The sequence below is a fragment of the Canis lupus genome, chromosome 26 (assembly GCF_048164855.1).
Source record: "Canis lupus baileyi chromosome 26, mCanLup2.hap1, whole genome shotgun sequence".
NCBI lineage: Eukaryota > Metazoa > Chordata > Mammalia > Carnivora > Canidae > Canis > Canis lupus.
In genome coordinates this window covers 14,148,004-14,168,156 of record NC_132863.1, presented here as the reverse complement: position 1 = coordinate 14,168,156, position 20,153 = coordinate 14,148,004, and the positions used below count along the sequence as shown (strand labels likewise).

General features: G+C 39.1%; 1 protein-coding gene and 1 long non-coding RNA gene across 3 annotated transcripts in view; one reads left to right on the top strand and one right to left on the bottom strand.

Annotated features, from left to right (window-relative positions):
- Positions 1–20,153, bottom strand: part of LOC140618096 (uncharacterized) — a 124,432-nt gene that overhangs the window by 20,054 nt on the left and 84,225 nt on the right. Inside the window, exon 3 of the long non-coding RNA XR_012018278.1 lies at positions 8,395–8,883. This is a non-coding gene — a long non-coding RNA (uncharacterized lncRNA). The remainder of the gene's footprint in view (positions 1–8,394; positions 8,884–20,153) is intronic.
- SNAP25 (synaptosome associated protein 25) overlaps positions 1–20,153 on the top strand; it is a 78,371-nt gene that overhangs the window by 56,801 nt on the left and 1,417 nt on the right. Inside the window, exons 4-7 of one of the 2 annotated variants that reach the window (XM_072800081.1) lie at positions 3,217–3,265; positions 8,915–9,032; positions 12,655–12,780; positions 15,761–15,905. In XM_072800081.1, the coding sequence (XP_072656182.1) occupies positions 3,217–3,265; positions 8,915–9,032; positions 12,655–12,780; positions 15,761–15,905 (438 nt within the window). Of the gene's footprint in view, positions 1–3,216; positions 3,266–8,622; positions 8,741–8,914; positions 9,033–12,654; positions 12,781–15,760; positions 15,906–20,153 lie in introns of both variants that reach the window. The other variant, XM_072800082.1, reaches the window with a different exon arrangement.

Here is a 20,153-nt window from a genome sequence, read left to right as displayed (position 1 = left end):
AGCATTAAATATTCATCAAGGACAGAAATCATTTGGCAAATATGAGCACTGAAATAGTGGGATCCTGCCCATGATCCCAAAGTACATCAGTGCTATATAATTTGAATTGAGCTGAATTCTTATTGAAATTTAGTCTCAAAGACAGGAAAGGTTGCAAAACTTGTGCAGCCTCCCTACGGCAGACAACCCCACTTTCAGTTCAATAAGATTTTGTGCCATCCCTCACAGACTAGGGTGTAACAGAGTGGCAGGTATAGAAACTTGCTTTTTTAATAGAAGCCATTAATGGCATTTCAAGGACGATGTAAAGTGACACAGAAGTCAGTTGGGAAAATTCAGAAAAGTGGATACCCTACACAGGTAAAAAGATTAGAAATCATATAACATTTGGTTCCCAGAGTTGCAAACTTGCTCTTTTGATGACTACACTTGCACAAACATGTATGGAATACCTAACTTTGGGGGTGGGAGGTAAGATATAAATTGGTATCATGTAGGAAAGCAGGTATGAAAATGGTTCTTCAAACTCAAGACCTTCCCTGCCTCGGAACATATAATTAATTCTGGTAGTAGAATCACGAATACCTCTTTAAGAAAGTAATATTTGGTTCCAGGCAAAAAAAAGTTAACTCTGTTGACACTACCTGCCGGAAATGAAGTCTACACGTGAATGCCTTGGGGCTGTGAAAAGTAACCCAGGAAAGCCCCCAGCGCTTGAGGGCAGGCCAGTTCACAAGCACCACAGAGAGCTTTCATGGAGTGGTAGTTACTGAGGCTCTTCAACATTGCATGGCTATTTTAAGCATCTTTTCTTCTCATCCCAATTTATCTTCCAAGTCACCTTGGTAATGAGAATAAGTGTTCTAAAGCCATGTCTTTATTATGCCAGACTTTCTACTAAAGCTAGAAAATTGAGGCAGGGCAGTTCTTTTCATATAGGTAGATGTGGAGGCTTTTGGAATTCTAGTGGTTAAGAAAGTGCCTGGAGAGTCCTTGTTTTAGCTCAGATGTGTTGGATTTTGGGGAAAGCATCTCAGAATGATCAAAGAAAGACTGAAAAATGTTCTAGAAATAGTCTTAGTTCATCTGCAAGAAAAGAAAAATAAAAATAGAGATATAAAAAGAAGAAAGAAAGAAATGAAAAAAAAAATTCCTCATTATCTCCAACTCTTTAGTTTTTAGGTAGACAATTTTCCCAGCAATCTCAAACAGAAACCAAGAATCAAGCTAAGACAACAGTGGAACCACCTCCTCTCATTCCTAGCTATCAAAACATAATACTTGTTAAGAATAAGAGAAAGTAATATTCTGCTTTCCTCAAAATATTGTCCTCATCCCTGTCCTTCTCCTCCCTTGCATTTCTAGTTTCCCCAAAGAAAAATCCAGTTATTTTGATTTAAAAAACTATCAGCAAAACAGTGGGATCAAATGTAGGTTCTAATGTTTATTGAGAACCTACTATGTGCTGGGTACTATAACCAGAGCCATCATCATCAAAGGTCTATAATCTAACTTATATATAATCTAACTTAACCCTCGTAGGTACACACTTTCACTACTATTCTGATCGCCATCTTAGTGAGGAGGAACTTGAAGTACCCAGTGAATAAGTAACTTGCTTGAGTCACCTAGCTATAAATGGCAGAGACGAAATTAAAACCCAGCTCAAAAAAATTAATTAATTATTTTTTTAAAAACTGCTGGTTTTTTTTTAATCCCAGAGTGTGAATTCTTAGACACAGCAATTCCCTTCCATCAGCAACTCCTACCATATTTACTTTTTCCTTTGAGAATTTCATAAAAAGGGAAAGGATCTAAGAAAACAAACACAGCAGTCCAGTCTAAACTGTTTGAGATTCTATACAAATTAAATCCCTTATCTTAATTGCTTTTTGGAACCCATAGCCTCCCACAGAGTTGAATATTTAGAACCTTTACATTCTGTAGCTCATTTTATCCATATAAGTACCCTGGGAAGTGAGGGAGCTGTTTCTGTCCTTCTCTGACAGCTAGGAAAGCTGAGACACAGAACAAGTGACTCTAGGGCAAGAGAACTGCAAAGATAAGTCTAGAATTTGGAATTGCTGACTCCCAGACCCCAGCTCTGTCCACCTAACCTAAACTGTGTCTTACACTGTGAAGCAGTTGAGAAGCTGTACACGTATCTTGCACTTAACTTAGTGCCTGGAACAGAGTAGAGGCTCAATAAATATTCAGTCAATGAATGAATGAATGAACAAACAGCTGAGTGAATGAACCAACCCAGCAACCACCCAATCTTTGGGAATTCAATCTTGCTGGGAATTCAAATTAGTTAAGGAAAGATTTTCGTTTTATAGGGTGATTGTTAAGAAGTATAAAATGGCATTGCTAATGATCCCAGCAATGACGATTTTTAAGGTTGATGTCTCAACCTTAACCAAATATCTGTGTTCCTTTTCCCCTACCCACCAATTCCCACTCCCCTCCACCAAATAATTTAGGTGGCATTTAGTTTGTTTCAATCATCTGGAGTGAGATGAGGAGTGCCTTTTGCAGACTTCTACACAAAAGAACTGCAGTAAAACTTGTAGATGAATTATTTTCTCACACTATTATTGTGCAAATTTTCAATCTCAGAATATAGAGCCTTTATTTCTCGTCTGTCCATCAGCTTTCTAAACTTCACAGAACTTTTCCCCATAGAGAGAAAGTAGAAGGTTAATTTCTGTTTGGGGCTGTATTTCTCAATCTTCGTGAAGTAATCATCTCTTTTGATAAACCTAAAAATCTCACCCCCAAGGTTTCTTACTTTCCTGTGGGGCCTCTCCTTCCAATTCACTGAGGGAAACTTCCTGATGATTTAGTCTAGAAAATTTTGAAAGATTTGCTTTCTATGGTTGGTGTTAGAGAAACTATAAGGCATTTTTGTTTTGCAAAAAATAAAACCCCAGTATATTATTAAATTGTGTATTCCAATTCTGTGCCCTACCCCCATGGAGACTGAGCTACATCCCCCTTATCTACCCTAAGATTCACCGATAGAACAGGTCCACAGGTAACCTCTTCCTCTGAGCCCCTCCCCAGCCCTTAATACTCTTGCCCTATTTCCTCCCTCTTTCTCCTTTGGTCCTTCTTCATTTTCCATTTCTAGGGCTAATTGTCCCCTTACTGATTTCTCTTTCTCTCTTTTCTCTCTAACTCTTTTTCAACTTTGCTACCATTATTGGAATGTAGAGTAAAGATGCTGGTATCAGGACTTTGGTTATGTTGGATGAACAAGGAGGTAAGTTGAGATTTCTTCAGTAAGAACAATTTCTCATCTGAATAAAGTGCATTTAAAAAAATTATTTGTCCATACAAAGGTGATCCTTTCAACATATTTATGTATGTATATGAGTATGAGGATTCTAGAGTTTTCACCGTCTTGCTTTTTTCCCTTTCTCCATTGAAAAGATTGGTAAATGTATGGTAACGTTGAGGCCTTCATGACTGATTAAATGTCACTACTGTTCCTCTCATGTATATTGGAGTAACAGAATTTTGAAGGGAAAAGTCTTTTTTTTTTTTTTCTTTAATGGTAGTGTTTTGGACAATTTGAGAAATCTTTGATCCTTCTTATCCCCAATTTTTCCCGTAAACTTAGTTTTCTTGTAATAATCCCTAGATAGGATGATAGAATAGTATTATATCACATCCATTTCTTCTGACCATCCTAATTCAGGATCTGACAGTTTTGATTTCCAAGTCATCATGAAGATTCCTTAAGTAACTAGGTCCTGTTAGGTCTTTAAAAGGATATAAGCTGAGGGAGACCATTGGAAAATGAGAAACTGAACCACTTAAAATATTTAAATTATTTTTTAATTACTACGGAAATGCTAGAAGCAATGAAAATCAGAGAATCCATGAAAATCATCTCTGTACTCTAAAGTGGAATCTAGAAGAGTAATATTCTTTTTGTCTCAATACATCTAGTCATATGACGATGCTTATTTAATTCTAGCCACAAGTTAGCTACCTGATTCTATTCTGAATTCTTATAACAAGAAAATTGTTGAGAATTTTTTCTTTATATTCTTGAAAACATTAAAGAATTCTTAGGAATCATGATAATTTTTTTAATGTCAAAGATGAAAATGTAAGATTGTATTCACAACATGGGACAGCTCCAACTTCAAAAATAAATAAACCTCAGATGGGGGGGGCGGTGGGAATTGCCATACACATAACAGACATAAGGCATTTTCCTAATATAGAGAGAAACTTTGCATATGATCAAAGAAAAGAGCAACAACCTACAAGCAAATTGATGTAAGATATAAATCACCCGCTTATAAATAGACACAAAATCATGCTTCAACCAATAACGAGATGCCTCTCTTTAGCAGACTGGTACAAATTTTTTAAATTGATAATCACCAGTGCGTGAATATATTGGGAAAACAGTCATCTTCAATGTACAGATAGGCACTATAGACAGTTATAAATGTTTGAAGAGTAATTTGATAATATTTTCAAATTATGACGTACACCCATCTTTGACCAAGACATTCTGCTCCTAGAATTATATGCTGCAGATATGCATTGATGTAATATGTACATATATAGCTCTAGAATCAAAAAGAGAGAAATAACATGCTTACTTGAGTTGCAAATTTCATTGCACTTTGATGAAGAAAATCTGAAGATAAAATTTGCCAAAATCTCCACACAGAAATATATTATTCATAAGCACAAATGATTCCCAGCAACCTCTCCCATAGGTATAGCAACTTCCTTTCTGAGAAAGGAAGCAGAATAGCAGATTTCCCCCACAAGATAGCTCATGTTCTCAGCTAAAACATTTCATTTGTGGCCACGCCATAGAAAATGCTGAATTCCTCGGTTAAACATATTTCCTAGGATATCCTTGGTTTTACCAGATGGGTGGGGATCACAATGATACTGAGAAAAACACACAACTGGAAAACCCCCAAAAGTGAGTAGTTATTGCCTAGTCTTAAGGGGTACACGTTCCATTTATACTATAAGGTGATTAGGATCTTGTAAAATGATGAGCTTAAAGTCATTTAAGATAGTCATAAATGACTATCTTCATTGTCATGGTAAATGCATTTTCATTCTGCATATGCTGTGTTTAGTTGTTTAGATCAGTAACTGCTTTAAAATTTCTCTCCAGTTATGCTCTCCTAATTTTGTCTATGCTTCAACACCAAAAATGTTGATTGCTTCTATCCTGCAGCTGCACAGGAGTTTCAAGAAACAGACATCCTTCTAAAGAACTATTCCAGGTTGTCCAGCTAAATGGTTGCGCTCGGAAATTCTTTATGGGATTCTTGTTTTATACCCAGGTATCAGGAGACACCGAGAAGCATTGAGCATGACAGATGGCCCTGGAAATATACTGAGTTGGGACTTTTATTCCTCTAGAAAACTTGTCTCGAAGTGAAATCCCCATGAAACCACCTTATCACAAACATGGGATGATATAAACTCTCACCTCCATATCTTTTGATCCTTTTGTTGGTCTTTGCTAAGTTATGTGTTTGTTTCAATGCTGAAGATGAAGCCCTTGGGAAAATCCCATGGGATCAACGCCAAACTAAACAGTGAAATCTTTGACCTCTGCCTGACAGAGTAAGGGCAGAGTAAGGCCTCTTCCAGAGTGCCTGCTGACTTTCTTAAAAGGTTCATGGCACTACAAAGTAGCATTTGAGAAAACATTTCTTTTGCTAACATTTACACACCAGTATCTGTTATGAATAACTAAAGCTGCACTGTCCAATACGGTAGCCACTAGCCACATATGGCTACTTAAATTTATTTAATGAATTTCCATTTGTTCATCAAGGATAATGAAAATCATATAGGCAGCATCTGGTAACTGAATATACTTATAAAGGCTTCCACACTGGGTCAATAGCATTGACATCTTGCTCTTCTTCTACTGTTTGTTTCTTTTTTAATCAGATTGAGTATTCTAAGGGCCTCATGTTGCCTTACTTTAGAAAGATTAGTAGAAAAGATGTCTAAACTTAGATCCCTGAGTATCCTGCCATTGGTGGAACTATCATAAATAACCAGTCATCCCAATATGGCAAAAGAAGGTACAATCTCTTGCCCAAACGTATAGTATAATCTACTGGAATACCTCTACTAACTCAAAATGCTATTGTTCTCCCAGTCTCCAAGAATAGACAGAAAACAGAAAACAAGCTTAGGGAGGTAAGAAGCAGTCAACTATGGACAGTACATTGGATCAGCCAGTAAGATGCTGCTGGCCACTCTAGGTTGGAATGAAGATATTGATTATTTTCAAGCATTCCTGAGAGATGTCATCACAGAAATCCATTGAAATGCCATGAAGTCTCAATATGCCTAACACAGTACACTCTAAAAATGAATAGTTAGAATTAACTATGACAAAATGGTCCCACAATATTTTCTAAATTAAGGGATTTGATTTATAATTGTGTAAAATGATAAATTCAACCAATATTAGTAGCTATAAAATCATTTTCTGAATCAACTTTTCTGAAAGAGCTTCAGCATCCCTCTCTTAACTATGGCCTTCGCCTAACAGTCTGGCAACCCATGATTGAACAGCTTGAAGAAATACCAATTGGGACGAGCACATTTGTTTTTATATTTTAATTTGAATTCTCTGGTTCAGAAATACAACTCTTGGGGACCAATTCATGTTTTTATTTTATTATATTTTATTTTTATTACCTCCTAATCCCTGGCCACAGTCAGTGGGGCTTCTGAAATGTTGTCAGAGAAACTCCTCAGGAAGGACAAATGCCTGACTGTGTATCCCCATGCCATAATCTGCGTGTATTCCAGCTATCATTAGTGGAGTATCTCATGTTTTCCCTGAGTCCAGATGCTCCTTCAATCCCATCTCAACCCAGCACTTCAGGAAGCTATTAGCAAGTATTCCTTTGGGATTTCTGTCTGTATTTAATATGGTTCTTCCCTTGACAATGTTGAGCTCCTCTCTCTCTACCAATCCCCCTATTCAATAGATAATTTTATCTATAGACTAATTTATTACAGTCTTAAAAGGGAACTAGAAAGAAGCCTTCGTAAAAGCACAGAATCTTCTAGAATGTAAAGACTTACTTTTTTTTTTTTTAGTCCTTTTAAAGATTTTCTTAAAGACATTACTAGACCTATCCTTATGCAATAGAAGTTCACCAGCACAACACTGTTATTTTCTACAGCTATCCAATGCTGCAGAAACATTTAAATTTTGCCTTCATCCATCATTTGAAAAGCATGGCACAGGTAGCAGATTCCAAATAAGCTGGATTCTATTCTTTAGCCCCATTAATGAAAACACAATAGACTCTTGTTTTCTAGATAGACCGTTTCCCCAGTTTGGGTCAGTAAGGAACTTTTCTTCATTTTTTGGAATAATTTCCACTGGACAATTTAATGTGAAATTCTTTTTAAGCAATTATTTATGCCCTTAGACTCGAAATGTATTTATCAGTTTTATTCTAATCAAGCTTTTATTCCTAAAGGGAAGGGACAGGTGTGCATAGAAATGTAGATTAAAAGAGGGATGGAAGTATAATTAGGGTTTGTAACTAGACAGCCAAGACATTGCACTGCTGCTTTCCTTTAACGGTCTTAAAAACTGTTTTTAAAACCCCTTCACTGAACTTGTAATTTACTCAGTGTGGTGCCATAACTTTTGAAAAATTAATCAAGTTAGTGAATGTAACCCTGGCAACCTAGAAGCATGAGCTGGTTTTATGGCTATCGATCTATGTCTCAGATGCACTCAGGTCCGCTTTGCTGGCAGTAATGACTCCGTACTGTTCTATGTTCCAGCCCATCACCCCTCCTCCAGAGACCCATGTGTTTGTTTTCCCTGCTGTCTGCCTGAGTTAGGGATCTAACATGCCCCCCATTGTAGAGACTGGGAAATCAGGAGGCAGAGAAGTGAAATGCCTTCCAGAACTTTGATAGCAAGTAAGTCATAGGATGAAGAGAGGAATTTAAATGTCCCAGTGCTTGGAACATTACTCTGCTGATGTTGCTTCCTTTTTTAACAGTGTCTGTATGAATTAAGTATTCAAAACCAAGAACTGCCCCTGGGCTAGGGAGCAGCCCACTGCTAGGGAAAAAAAGATCTGGTACCCATTGCTAATTATCACTTTAATTGTTATTTTCCCCAAAGAAGATTGATTCTATTTGCTACCCTTACCTGGTCCAGGATGCTTACAGCCAAAAAATAGAGATATTTAAAGTTGAGACAGATACCTTTTCTAGTAGCACTAAATCTGAATTCCTAAAACATTAACACCCTGTTTTTCTTTCTCTCGGGTTTCATTGGTGCCTGAGTAAGTGACTATGCTGTGCTGTTTTCCTGGATCCTCAGAATCAAACAGGCCTACGTACCTCCATCCCATCATGTCCGAATTACAGACTCTTTTGAACATCTTTCTTGTTCATTTCCTTCCACCTGTGCTCGTGTAAGGTGGCAGCAGTCTACAGCAATGCATCCTCTGGGATCGTGCATTGTAATATCTTTCTCTTTCAAATTCCGTTCCACATAGTCATTTCTCATGTTCTGTTGGAAACCCAAAAAAAATTCATTCCACACTGTCATCCCTTTGTCCTAACCAGAACAACTCGATCGTGTCGAAGAAGGCATGAACCATATCAACCAAGACATGAAGGAGGCCGAGAAAAATTTAAAAGATTTAGGGAAATGCTGTGGCCTTTTCATATGTCCTTGTAACAAGTAGGTACTGGGTACCAGCTCTAATCTGTGGCGTCCAGTTTTCTTTTTTTTCTTCTTTCTTTTAATTTTTTTCTTTTTTAATGTCAAAGTGAATGTCTGAAGTTTTGTCTTTTTTTTCTTTGTCCTTTTCCATCTGCTTCATTCTGTGGGGATAAAATACTTGTGTTTAATCAGAACAACTGGAACGCATTGAGGAAGGGATGGACCAAATCAATAAGGACATGAAAGAAGCAGAAAAGAATTTGACGGACCTAGGAAAATTCTGCGGGCTTTGTGTGTGTCCCTGTAACAAGTAGGTGCTGCCTGCCTGCCTGAAGCTTTGGTTTCCCAAGGCCCATCTCCAAGCCTTGACAAGCTCATTCCTGCCAAGCACAAAGTCAGGATGAGCATGTGGCATGCAGAACAGATCAATACCGTCTCCAATGCATTCATCTCATAGCATAGATGATATTAGTGGGAGTTACTGTTGATGCATTAAAAATCAGGCATACTACAGTGAAAGCTTCACTGTCAGCAACTTTTATTGACAAACGTTTCAACATTTTCCAGAAAGTGTACCTTGAGACACAGACTAGCCTCAACAAAGAGGCATCCAGGGAATTTTATTTTTTCCCAATCCCAGAAGCCAAAACTGCAGAGCTAGAAAAGTTTGGGGGTAAGTTTGGAAGTCGAGAAACACATATGGCAAGGTTCGATTTTCTAGAAGCAAAAGAGACAGGTAATTTGGCCTAAGCAAGCATCTGTAAGACAGAGAGTATGACAGGGATTGCCCTGCCAGTTGCCAAATCTGCCCAGTGATTAGACTGTAGATGCCCCAGCTCTACCCACCACTGAGGCCATGAGCCCTTAAGCAAGAAATGCTCAAGCCTTACTCAAATTGGACCCATCCCTCTGACATTCTTCCTCTTGGAAGATCTACCCGTACACTGACCAAAATGTTGAAATGTGTAGATTTTGCATGCACGACATCACAAAACATTCAACTGTTCTCAAGGTTCTGCAACGCTTTTTTGGAATGTAGCAGAAATGTGACATGTGGTTATAAAGGTTTGCAACAGAAGGAACCTGAAAAGGAGGGTTCTGGAAGATAGTCTTATTTGACTAGCAGTGAAAAAAAAAAATGCATGAGGGGATTGTCCAACATGCATTTGGAAAATTAAACCCGTTACCCAATCTCCGTCACCCCTCCCACTTCCCTTTGAACAGAAGCCTTTTTCCTAAAAGCTCTCCTGATCCTAGCTTTTAGTACAGCAATTGATGTCATTTCTAGCTGATTATATGACCATTCACATCCTTTAAACTTTGAGGCTGATTTAAAATATCCCACTTCCTGTTTAGGAGGGGGAGGGGCTCAATTTACAAATAAATTTAAACTCGTTTTAAAAGAATGATCTACAGCAAAGCCTGATTAACTGGAATCTAGCTAACTGAAACTCTAAGGTATTTATACCTTTGCTTTCCTTCCACTAGTAAAAAGAGACCATTGAACAAAGGAGGGTGGGAAATCACATCAGGGACTTAAAATGGTTTTTCCTGAAGGGCAATCTAGGCAGTTTGTGTTCTGCCACTCAGTCGACATCCTGTGACTTCCACACCCAAGGGGACCAAAGAGTAAGAGTTGATCCTAGAGGAAAGGCTATCAGGTACATCAAGTAAAGCCATAACCAAGGAGAAATTCGGTCATGCTCACTACCCAAGACTCTAAGGCAAGAAAGTGTCTAGAAAATCTAACATATTCAACAATCATGCCTGAAACAAAATTTTCCTCCATGGCCCACTGTTAATTAAGAAAGTGGTGTGATTCACCAACATGACTCATTGCTACGCATTCCAGTTAGTCAGGACTTAGCTGTGTATTCTTTTCAGTGGCCACCTGCCCCCCAGGTGAGACTTCCACCTGTTTTATGATGAATTCCAACAGATGCAATTTCCCCATTCATCAACTGTGTGGAGAAAGCGTGGAGACAGGCCTTGCCCTGGGATGGATTCTAATGCTCAGATGAAATGATGGCCCCTACGAATTACACATAGCAGTTGGCACTAACTCCATATTGCACAAGAGACCCTAACTGAGCTTCAAAGCTTGACTGAAGTGTTCCCTATTGTGTGTAAATAATGCTTTAAAAACCATGTGTCACAACGCAGTGGCTGGTGGTGCCCTGGACTCTCTGAGGGCTTCGCCCTGTCTCGGCATGTTTCAAAGGACTATGGTAGATGTACGGCAGTTATGTGAGTCTATGTGCAGCATTGTGGGTGCAGTGATTCGCCTTCTTTCAGAAACGCAAACTTTCCCACCCCCTTGACTTTGCCAAAGATGGTATACCAGATATTTTACATAGCAGAAAACATCACAAAGTCCAAGTAACTTCTTTTAATGTGAGGAGGAAGGGAATGGGGAGTTGGAAAAAAAAACCCAGATTCTAAGCTCTGTTGAATTAGTTTTTGGATCCTGTCCCACTGAGTGGGCCCATGGCTCTTTAGTGCAATAAATTCTGACGGCTCTGAGGGCTGTGGCATTATACACTAGATTGTGGTAGTTGCTGAAATTCCATTGGTACAGTTTTCCAACTTATTCCAGGGTTGCTTAGTCCCTGGAGCCAGTTTTAATAGATGGCTGTGATTCTCCAGTGCAAGAAAAAAAGTGGGGGGAGGGGTTAAGTTCTGCTGTCATATAAGAGAAAATAAGAAAATGGGACCAAAGGAAGTTCTCTTGTTTCTGGACTAAGAAGTATGTGGTTTCTACTATGCAAAGAACCTAAAAACATCTTTGATTGCCTTAAATTTTACAACACACCCACCAAAATATGCTGCACATGTTTCTATTGGGCACAACAGGTATGCCTGGATTTTAAGTTTCTCTCCAAGGCAGCTCAGTGAATCATGGCCCATGGAGACCACACCAGTTCCAGACCACACTCCCCTGCCACATACCAGGATAGCTTGAAGTAGGAGTTTGTAATCATTCCCACCCTGCCCCCCAGCCTGACAAAGAAGCTATTGAACCTGCGTTTCAAATCCTCATGAAGGCTATTACTGTCCTGCTAGTGCCTTTTCCGAGAATGGTCAACTTCTGGAATAGTTTGGCTTAAATGAGAATGCTTCACTTTCTACTCATGCCTGTAGCTGGTGCATGAAGAAGACGTAGAGGGATTTCCTTTTCTGGTGCTAGATGGCTTGTTCTCTCTTCTATTTTCCTGCATTCATTTCACTATGCCTCTTTTACTTTTTGTCTCTGTGGACAAAGGTTTGTACATCGACTAGATGTATGGTGACTGTTTGGAAGTACCGATATATTAGCTAATTCAAATCACTCTAGAGGCAACTTGAAGACCACCACCCTTGGCCAACCACCAATCCTTTATGTCCTTCATGCAGAGTTGGAATAGTTAGTTCCATACATGCATTGGGGGAAAAATTAAAACAGGGAATCTTTGCATGATGGTGTGTAAAAACTTGGTCGAGTATGTTTTTCTTGATGACAGTGTGTTGCTGTGGTGTGATGTACACACTCTACTTGGCAGTCTTGTTATGTGTCTGTCTGCCAGTATGTTTTTCTGTGTGTTTTGTGTCTCAAAATATAACCATGTCACCGAAATAGAACTGAATGTCCTCCAGCTACCTTAATTCTTGTCTTAAATCCAACTAAACTGCAAAAACAAACCAAAACAAGAACAACCTTTGGGCAAAAGTTGCAATCTAGACAATCGCAATTGGCTTGATTGGACGTGAAATGCTGAGTAGCTGAGGCATGGTGGTGGCCAACTGTTTGGGTCCAGTTATGATATATCGGTATTCCCTAAGCCTCGAATTAAAACCCATTTGCTTGGTTCGGTTCTTCGCTTAAAGAGGTGACCATTGTTGTGAGTTTGATGCTCCACCCCCTTGCCTTGTCACTCACCCTCTTTTTTGCATAGGCTTAAATCAAGTGATGCTTACAAAAAAGCCTGGGGCAATAATCAGGATGGAGTGGTGGCCAGCCAGCCTGCTCGTGTGGTGGACGAACGGGAGCAGATGGCCATCAGTGGTGGCTTCATTCGGAGGTGAGCTGCCCGCAGCCAGCCCTGTAGCAGTTCTCCATTGTTAAGTAACAAATCACCCCAAGCTGAGTGGTTCTTGAAGCAACAGCCATTTTACTGGTTACTTATGAATGTGTATGTTGGCTGTGCAGTTCTTCCAAGAGCCCCTCCTGGGCTCCCTCGTTCCATGAAGATGGGTGCAGGATGATCCAAGATGGTCTCACTTACTCGTCTGGTGGTTGGCTAGGGCAAGGCGCCTCCGCTTTTCTCCTGTGTTGTCCCTCCAGCAAAGAGGCCTGGTTTCTTACATGGTGGTGGCAGCATTCCCAGGAGGCAGGCTCCAACATGCAAACATTTATCAGACAAAGCAAGTCACATGACCACATCCAGCATCAATGCGGCAGTAAACAGGTGTTTCGTTCCATAAATTGAATTGAACAGAACTTATGAAAGAGATTGTTTACAGGGGTGTGGGCAGGGTTAATAACAAGCAATGATAAAGCATTTGTGGACTAGCAATAGCAGGAAGAGTCCTAAAGGGACAGGAGCTGTTATCAGAACCTGACAGTAGTTACCACTGTGGGTGAGGGGCTCTAGAGAAATGCAGCTATTGCAAACCAGCAAGAAATGAGAAAGGGAAATAAATGCCCACATTCCTCTTTCCTCTTGCCCTCCAATATCTTACTGGCCATCTGCCAAAGCCTATTGGAAGCTGGAGGGTAAGAGAATCTGGGTGATGCAGTTGTAGAGAGGTCAGCATCTCTGGGCAGAGAGCAAAACAGGTGAGAGAATGGATCTGAGGGTACAAATAGAATATAACAAACATACCTGACTTACTTCCTTTGAGACCTGGAAGGAAAAGCCAACTTAAAGACCTATATAAAAATCTCAGATTACACAAATCTGCCGATCCAGAACTCAACTCTCAGACCAGAAAACAGAATAAATAATGACAAATATTTTTGTTGTTAAAAATAAAAGAAATAAAACTCCTATCCCTTTTTAAGGCTATATTAGGGCTCAGCAGTGACCAGGGTACCTAGTGACTAGAGTAGTGTACAGATAGTTGTACACCTATCTATTCCCAGGTCATTGTAACTGATGTTACCAATCAATAATCCAGATTCAAATGACAGATCACTGTCACTGAAACATAAGGTTTAGATATCTACATAAAGCCTCACAGATGACAACTCTGTTCTTGTTTCTATCTGTTCCCGGGGCAACCAGACCAGGGGTTCTCCATACTGGCTGCACATTAGAATGACCTGAGGCTATTTTTTAAAAACATTAGTACCTGAGGGGCATCTGGGTGGTTCATTTGGTTAAGTAGGTTAAGCATATGCCTTCAGCTCAGGTCATGATCCCAGAGTCCTGGGACTGAACCTTGCATTGGTCTCCATGCTCAGTGGAAAGCCTGCTTCTCCCTCTGCCTCTGCTCCTCTCCACCACTTGTTTTCTCTCTCTCTATCTCTCTCTCTCTCTCTCTCTCTCTCTCCCTCTTTTAAATAAGTAAGTAAAGTCTTTTTTAAGAAAAAATCAGTACCTGAGCCTAATCTATACCAACAGATTCAAAATCTCTAGAAGTTAGACTCAGGCATCTCTGGTTTTTAAAGCTTCTCAAGTAATTCTAATATACTATCAGTATTGTGAATCATGGAGCCAGAAGTATGCCTTACCTGTTGATGATCATTTAAATAAGCTTCTTTTCTATGTAAGAAAAGTAGGAAGTTCCCCCTTTAATTTCCCCTGCCCTGGGCTGCCTTAAAAACCTTGGTGGGCCAGTCTATACTGGGAGTTACCATGGGGGATGAGTTTTAACCCCATCGGACATCTTTAGCATCACCATCTGCAGTGGGAAAATGTTAATTAGTCAGAACATTCTAGAATGAGTACTTACCATTTACAATAAAGAGTTACTACCTTCTTAACTCTTAAGCTATGAAAAAAATGACAAGGTGGTAAGGCACTTTGAGAGTCAACTCCTTCCTTCCCAAACTGAAACAATATTTTATCACAACTTTTTCCCCTGAAATCACCCATTCAGAATGCCACCAACCCCCCCTCCCCCTATTGCATTGAAATCTGAGCAAATAGAAATCTTGAATAAGTAGCTCCCTTTGGAGTTCTTGGGAGCAAGCAGGATTAAGGGCAGATTGTAATTATCATTACTCTTCCCATGTATTTGGGTCCCAAATGGGGAAGAAGATGAGCAGAGAAATTCTCTGACTTAACACAAAAGCCTTTCTTTCTCAATTTAACTTTTGGAGACTTTGGTTGACATTTCAGAAAGAAAAATATAATTTCTAACTAATTCCATCTTCGTTCTCTGACCGGCAATCCTCTCAACAAAAGGATTTTATTCTTTTTTTTTTTTTTTAAGATTGTATTTATTCATGAGAGACACAGAAAGAGAGAGACAGAGACACAAGCAGAGGGAGAAGCAGGCTCCTCACAGGGAGCCTGATGCGGAATTCAATCCTCGGACTGGGATCATGCCCTGAGCCAAAGGCAGATGCTCAACTGCTGAGCCACCCAGGCATCCCAAAAGGATTTTATTCTTAAAAATGAAAATTGGGATAAACATATGAAGGGAGGAAATGATGTGCTGGTGGAAATGAGATAAGTAGATAATCTAATATGCCTTCCTTAAAAATTGAAATTCAAGGGGTTCAAAAATGAAATTTAGAAAATATTTTTTAGGGGTGCCTGGGTGGCTCAGTTGGTTAGTTTGACTCTTCATCTCAGGTTAGGTCTTGATCTCAGGGTTGTGAGTTTAAGCCCGGTGTTGGGCTCCATGCTGGGTGTGGAGCCCAATCAATGAATCAATCAATCAAATTATTTTCTGTTGTATGAGAGCTAAAATGTTCTTATATTGAACAGAGATTAAAAGTAGATGGGATTGATACCTAAAGGTCTACAGATTTTCCCTGAGCTTTGGGTCCTTGGTATTTGAGTTTTTTTCTCAATTTCTATCTTATAAAAATTGCATTTTGACTCCCAGGGTAACAAATGATGCCCGAGAAAATGAAATGGATGAAAACCTGGAGCAGGTGAGCGGTATCATTGGAAACCTTCGTCACATGGCCCTGGATATGGGCAATGAGATTGATACACAGAACCGCCAGATCGACAGGATCATGGAGAAGGTGAGCTTGTGGCAGTCAGCGAGCTTCCATTGTTCATTACTTCTGAAATACCACTGAGGAAAGATGAAGGGCATAAGCCCCTCAAACTGTGTTTTGTATTCAGGCACACGGGATAGATGGAAATTTCCCTCTTCATTTCCCAAAAGTTCACCAACATAAGTAAATAAGAGGGTAGAATTTAATCTATCAGATATTCCTCAGAGGCACCTCTATTTCGGGTATTGTGCTAGGCACCAAAGGACATGAAGATGAGAAAGACATTATCCCCACTGCTAAGAAACTCACAGCCTATGGGGAGCAGTGAGCCTCCAGATGAATTTACTACCACACAAAATATAATTTGCTGAGAGTGCCACACATAAAATGCTAAGTAGGGTTAGATGAGGAAAGATCTAAGTGATAGGAAAGAGATAGAAAAAGATTTTCCTTAAGTGATAGGAAAATCTCCCAAAAAGTCAAATTGAGTCTCAAAGTTTGGTTAGGAGCTTGTCAAGAGATGATGTAGGAATAGAATCAGGAAATAGGGGAAAGAACACTTATTTTAGTTTAACCAGAAGATGAATATGAGCTTTGATTTATAAATGCCAAAGCTTTAATAATAGTTCAAAAAGGCCCAGATTCCATTTCCAGTTCAACAGTTCACATGTCCAGATCTCAAAATAGAAAGCATAATCTGATGAAGTTGAGTTCACACAAGGACACCAGATGTGGCTCTAAGACTGAACCCCCTGGTGTCAACAAGAAGCATAAAGAAAAATGAAGAGAATAGAATGGGAAGGGAATGGTTTTAGGGGCTTGAGATTGGAAGGAAACAGAAAGAAACACCAGATACCTTTTATAAGAAGATTTGGGGCACCAAAACCTGATATTCCACCCTACACAAACCTGAAATACTGTCTATGATCTTGTATTCTGCTCCCTTCCCAATCAGTAGAGTCCTGAATATTGCTTATAATCTCATAAGATGTCAAAATGCCAACAGGAAGAAATAGATACATTACAGGCTTAATGGTAATGGTGCATCTGTAACCAATGGTTACATTGGTTATTTACTGGGAAATGCTGAATTTTTCAAGCTGAAACCCTGAGTTTCTTTTGAACGATTCATTCCACTTTGGTGAGCAGAGAAGGATGCTTTGAAAATAAGGCTAAATACTGAGTTTCTTGGTACTCAGACATCCTCCGATGACTTGAAAAAGGAAGGAGTAGACATCAAGGGAACGCTTGGCCCTGTTGCGCTCTATGTGCTTCATATTAAAAATATCTCATCACGTAATATTTTCCCTGATCAATGTTGAGTTACACAGATGTCACTATTGGCTGGCAAAAAGCTTGTGCTTTGCTTACTTTTACAAGTCATGACACTCTTACCATTGTTAAGAGCCTTTGATATGCCAAGGCTTTTAAAGCTGCACAAATCAATAGATTTTAGAATAATATTGAGAGTTTCAAAAAGCGCTGGAGCTGACACAAACTGACCTAACCCGTTATGGCCCAGAAGAATGAACTAAAAAATAATTGCCGAACCACCTTCCATCAGGAAAATTATTTGAAAAAACAAGAAGTACTCATTTTCTGTCAATGGACCCAATTTACTCACAGATGTGGGGAGATAATGTATCTCTAACTCAATTAGAGTTCCAGAAGGAGTACCTTTACTAAGAGAAGGGTCAAATCTTTATTGATAGAGTTGGACTTCCAGCAAGAAAAAGAGTTCCTGGAAAGGCAAGTGGCATCTTAATTCTACCACTTTGCATTTCTAGTTCCCTTCTCTAGGGAAAACCTTTCATTTTGGGCCCAATTTACTACAAGGGCAAAGACATGCAGCTATGAATTATAATTGGAAGTCAGGCAAGTGGATGGGAAATAACCGTTATGGTTTGTATCATTCTCTAAGTGCTGGATTGTTTAAGAAGTGAGAGAGGGGTCTATTTGCCTTCGAATAACTAGCCTTTGTCTTACCCTCCAAATCACAATCTGAACATGACTCGATAGAGTCTATTTCAACCCAGTATCGCTGCAAATGATACATGTTATATAAACTACACATTTTTTAAATAGATTTCTACCCTCTCACGTAAGTTCTCACTTCTGCTAATAGGAAACAGAATACAAAGATCTCTTGCATATCTAAGAGTAAATTAAACTCACACTCTAAGAATAAGAATCTTGGGGCACCTGGATAGCTCAGTTGTTCGAAGTCTAACTCTTGGTTTTAGCTCAGGTCATGATCTCAGGGTCATGGGATGGAGCCCCCTCTCTGGCATATGAACAGAATGAACACAAAGGCATTCTCCAAATACCACAGAGACATCTAAAAGGAGATTACCTCAGGATTCTTCCTAAAAGATGCTATTTCTGTTATATAATAAAGATGTAGTACCTTTTGCATAAGGTATATAGGTTTGAATTTTGATACGCTTCAGAGAAAATTTAGGTGGAAATCACAGATCTTCAGTGAATGTAGGTCTGTTCTGGATCCTTTGACAATGTCCAAAGATTAACCTCTATTTCAAAATTTCTCCTTCTACAACCAGATGAAGGCTCACCAGTGCATTCTTAATGCAAGAGTTTCCAGAATGCTTGCCTCCAGAAATGCCATCCATTTTTAAATTAATGATTTTCCTCATTTGAGCTTTTCTTAGTATTTAGTCTGGAAAAATAGCATCATTTAATCTGCAGAAACATTTCACATTGGTCTGAGCTTATAATGCTCTTTGCACCAAAATGTCATTATTTCTAATAGGATTTGTAGCTAAAGGGGGAAGATTTAAGAGCCAAGTAAAATTGGAGAGAATACCTGTTTTCCAAATCAGGAACCTAAGGTCCAAAATATGAGTCTATAGATCAAAACAATCAAGGAAAATTAATGCCCTATGTTAACTTGTTTTCAAAGTCAACTTTTGATTATCCAAACAGATGGTAGGAAATCGTTGACAGATAATTCAGAATTTTGAATAATCTAGCAATATTTCTATTTTAACTTGGCAAATTTCTAGTTGAATATAAATAACTTTAAATCTGCTTGGAATTCACAATTAAACTAAATAAAGAAGATCCAATTCTGTGGAGATTGGAAAGCACCAAGCACCATAGTAAATGCAAAATCAGTAATCACTGAACAAATACTGGTTGATAGAAAAGCAATTCAGTTTCCCTACACTGCCTCTCAGTTTTGTGTTCCACTTTCCAGGCTGGAGAGGGACAGACACCATTACCAATCGTGATAGGACAAAACAATAGCCTGAACAGTATCTTCATCTTTGCCTCTGCTTGCTCACTCATACCTTTTTCAGTGGTATTGGGAATAGATAGTTCATTTTCTGGGGTTTAAAAGTCTGTCCTGGTAGCAACTCTTGGTTTCATGCTGCATATATAGCAAAAGGTAACTGAAGCAGTGAGATCAGTCAAGGTACAGAATTATGGTAAAGTGCTCTTGTGCAAACAAGCCAATGATAAGGGGCACCTGGCTAGCTCAGTGAGTAGAGCACATGGCTGTTGATCTTGGGATCATGAGTTCAAGCCCCATATTGGGTGTGGAGCCTACTTAAAAAAAATACAAGCCAATTGTCAAACTCATAGGAGTGAGTCTTCAGAAATGGGGCTAAAAGTTACTAAACATCCTGAAAACAAGTCAAGTTTTCACCCAATAACAATAATTGCAAGATAGAATATATTGAGCACTTAATCTTTGCAAAAAATTATTCAAAGCACATTATATGTACAAACTCATTTCATTTTCACAGCAGACCTAAGTACTACAACAATGATTAACATAGTGATTACTAGTGTGGACTCTAGCTCCAGGCTGCCTGGTTTCCTCATTTGGAAAAAGGAATTAATAATAGTATATACTTCATAGTTATATCAATCTCGATGTCAAGGTTGAATGAACAGGATATAGACACTCATGCTTGTTAGCAGGATTCTTTTTTGCCCCAGCTTATAGACGAGAAAGCTGAGGCCCCAAGATTAAGTAAGTGGCCTGAAGTGACTCTGCTAATAAGTTAGCCATGATCTGAACCCAGCTGTTTAAGTGGTGCTAATTCAACTCAATCCTGCAGATGTGAATGCCATCCATAGACATCACTGGGTGCTATTCCAATAGAGAAAGATAAATGAGGTAACCCTGTCCTCAAAAGGGTGCTCTCCGGTAAGGTAAGACAGTCATGGGAACCAAGCTTCTATGATCATGTCCAAGTAGAGCCACAAGCAATTATTCTGGGATGACAAAAGAAGAAAGGGTCA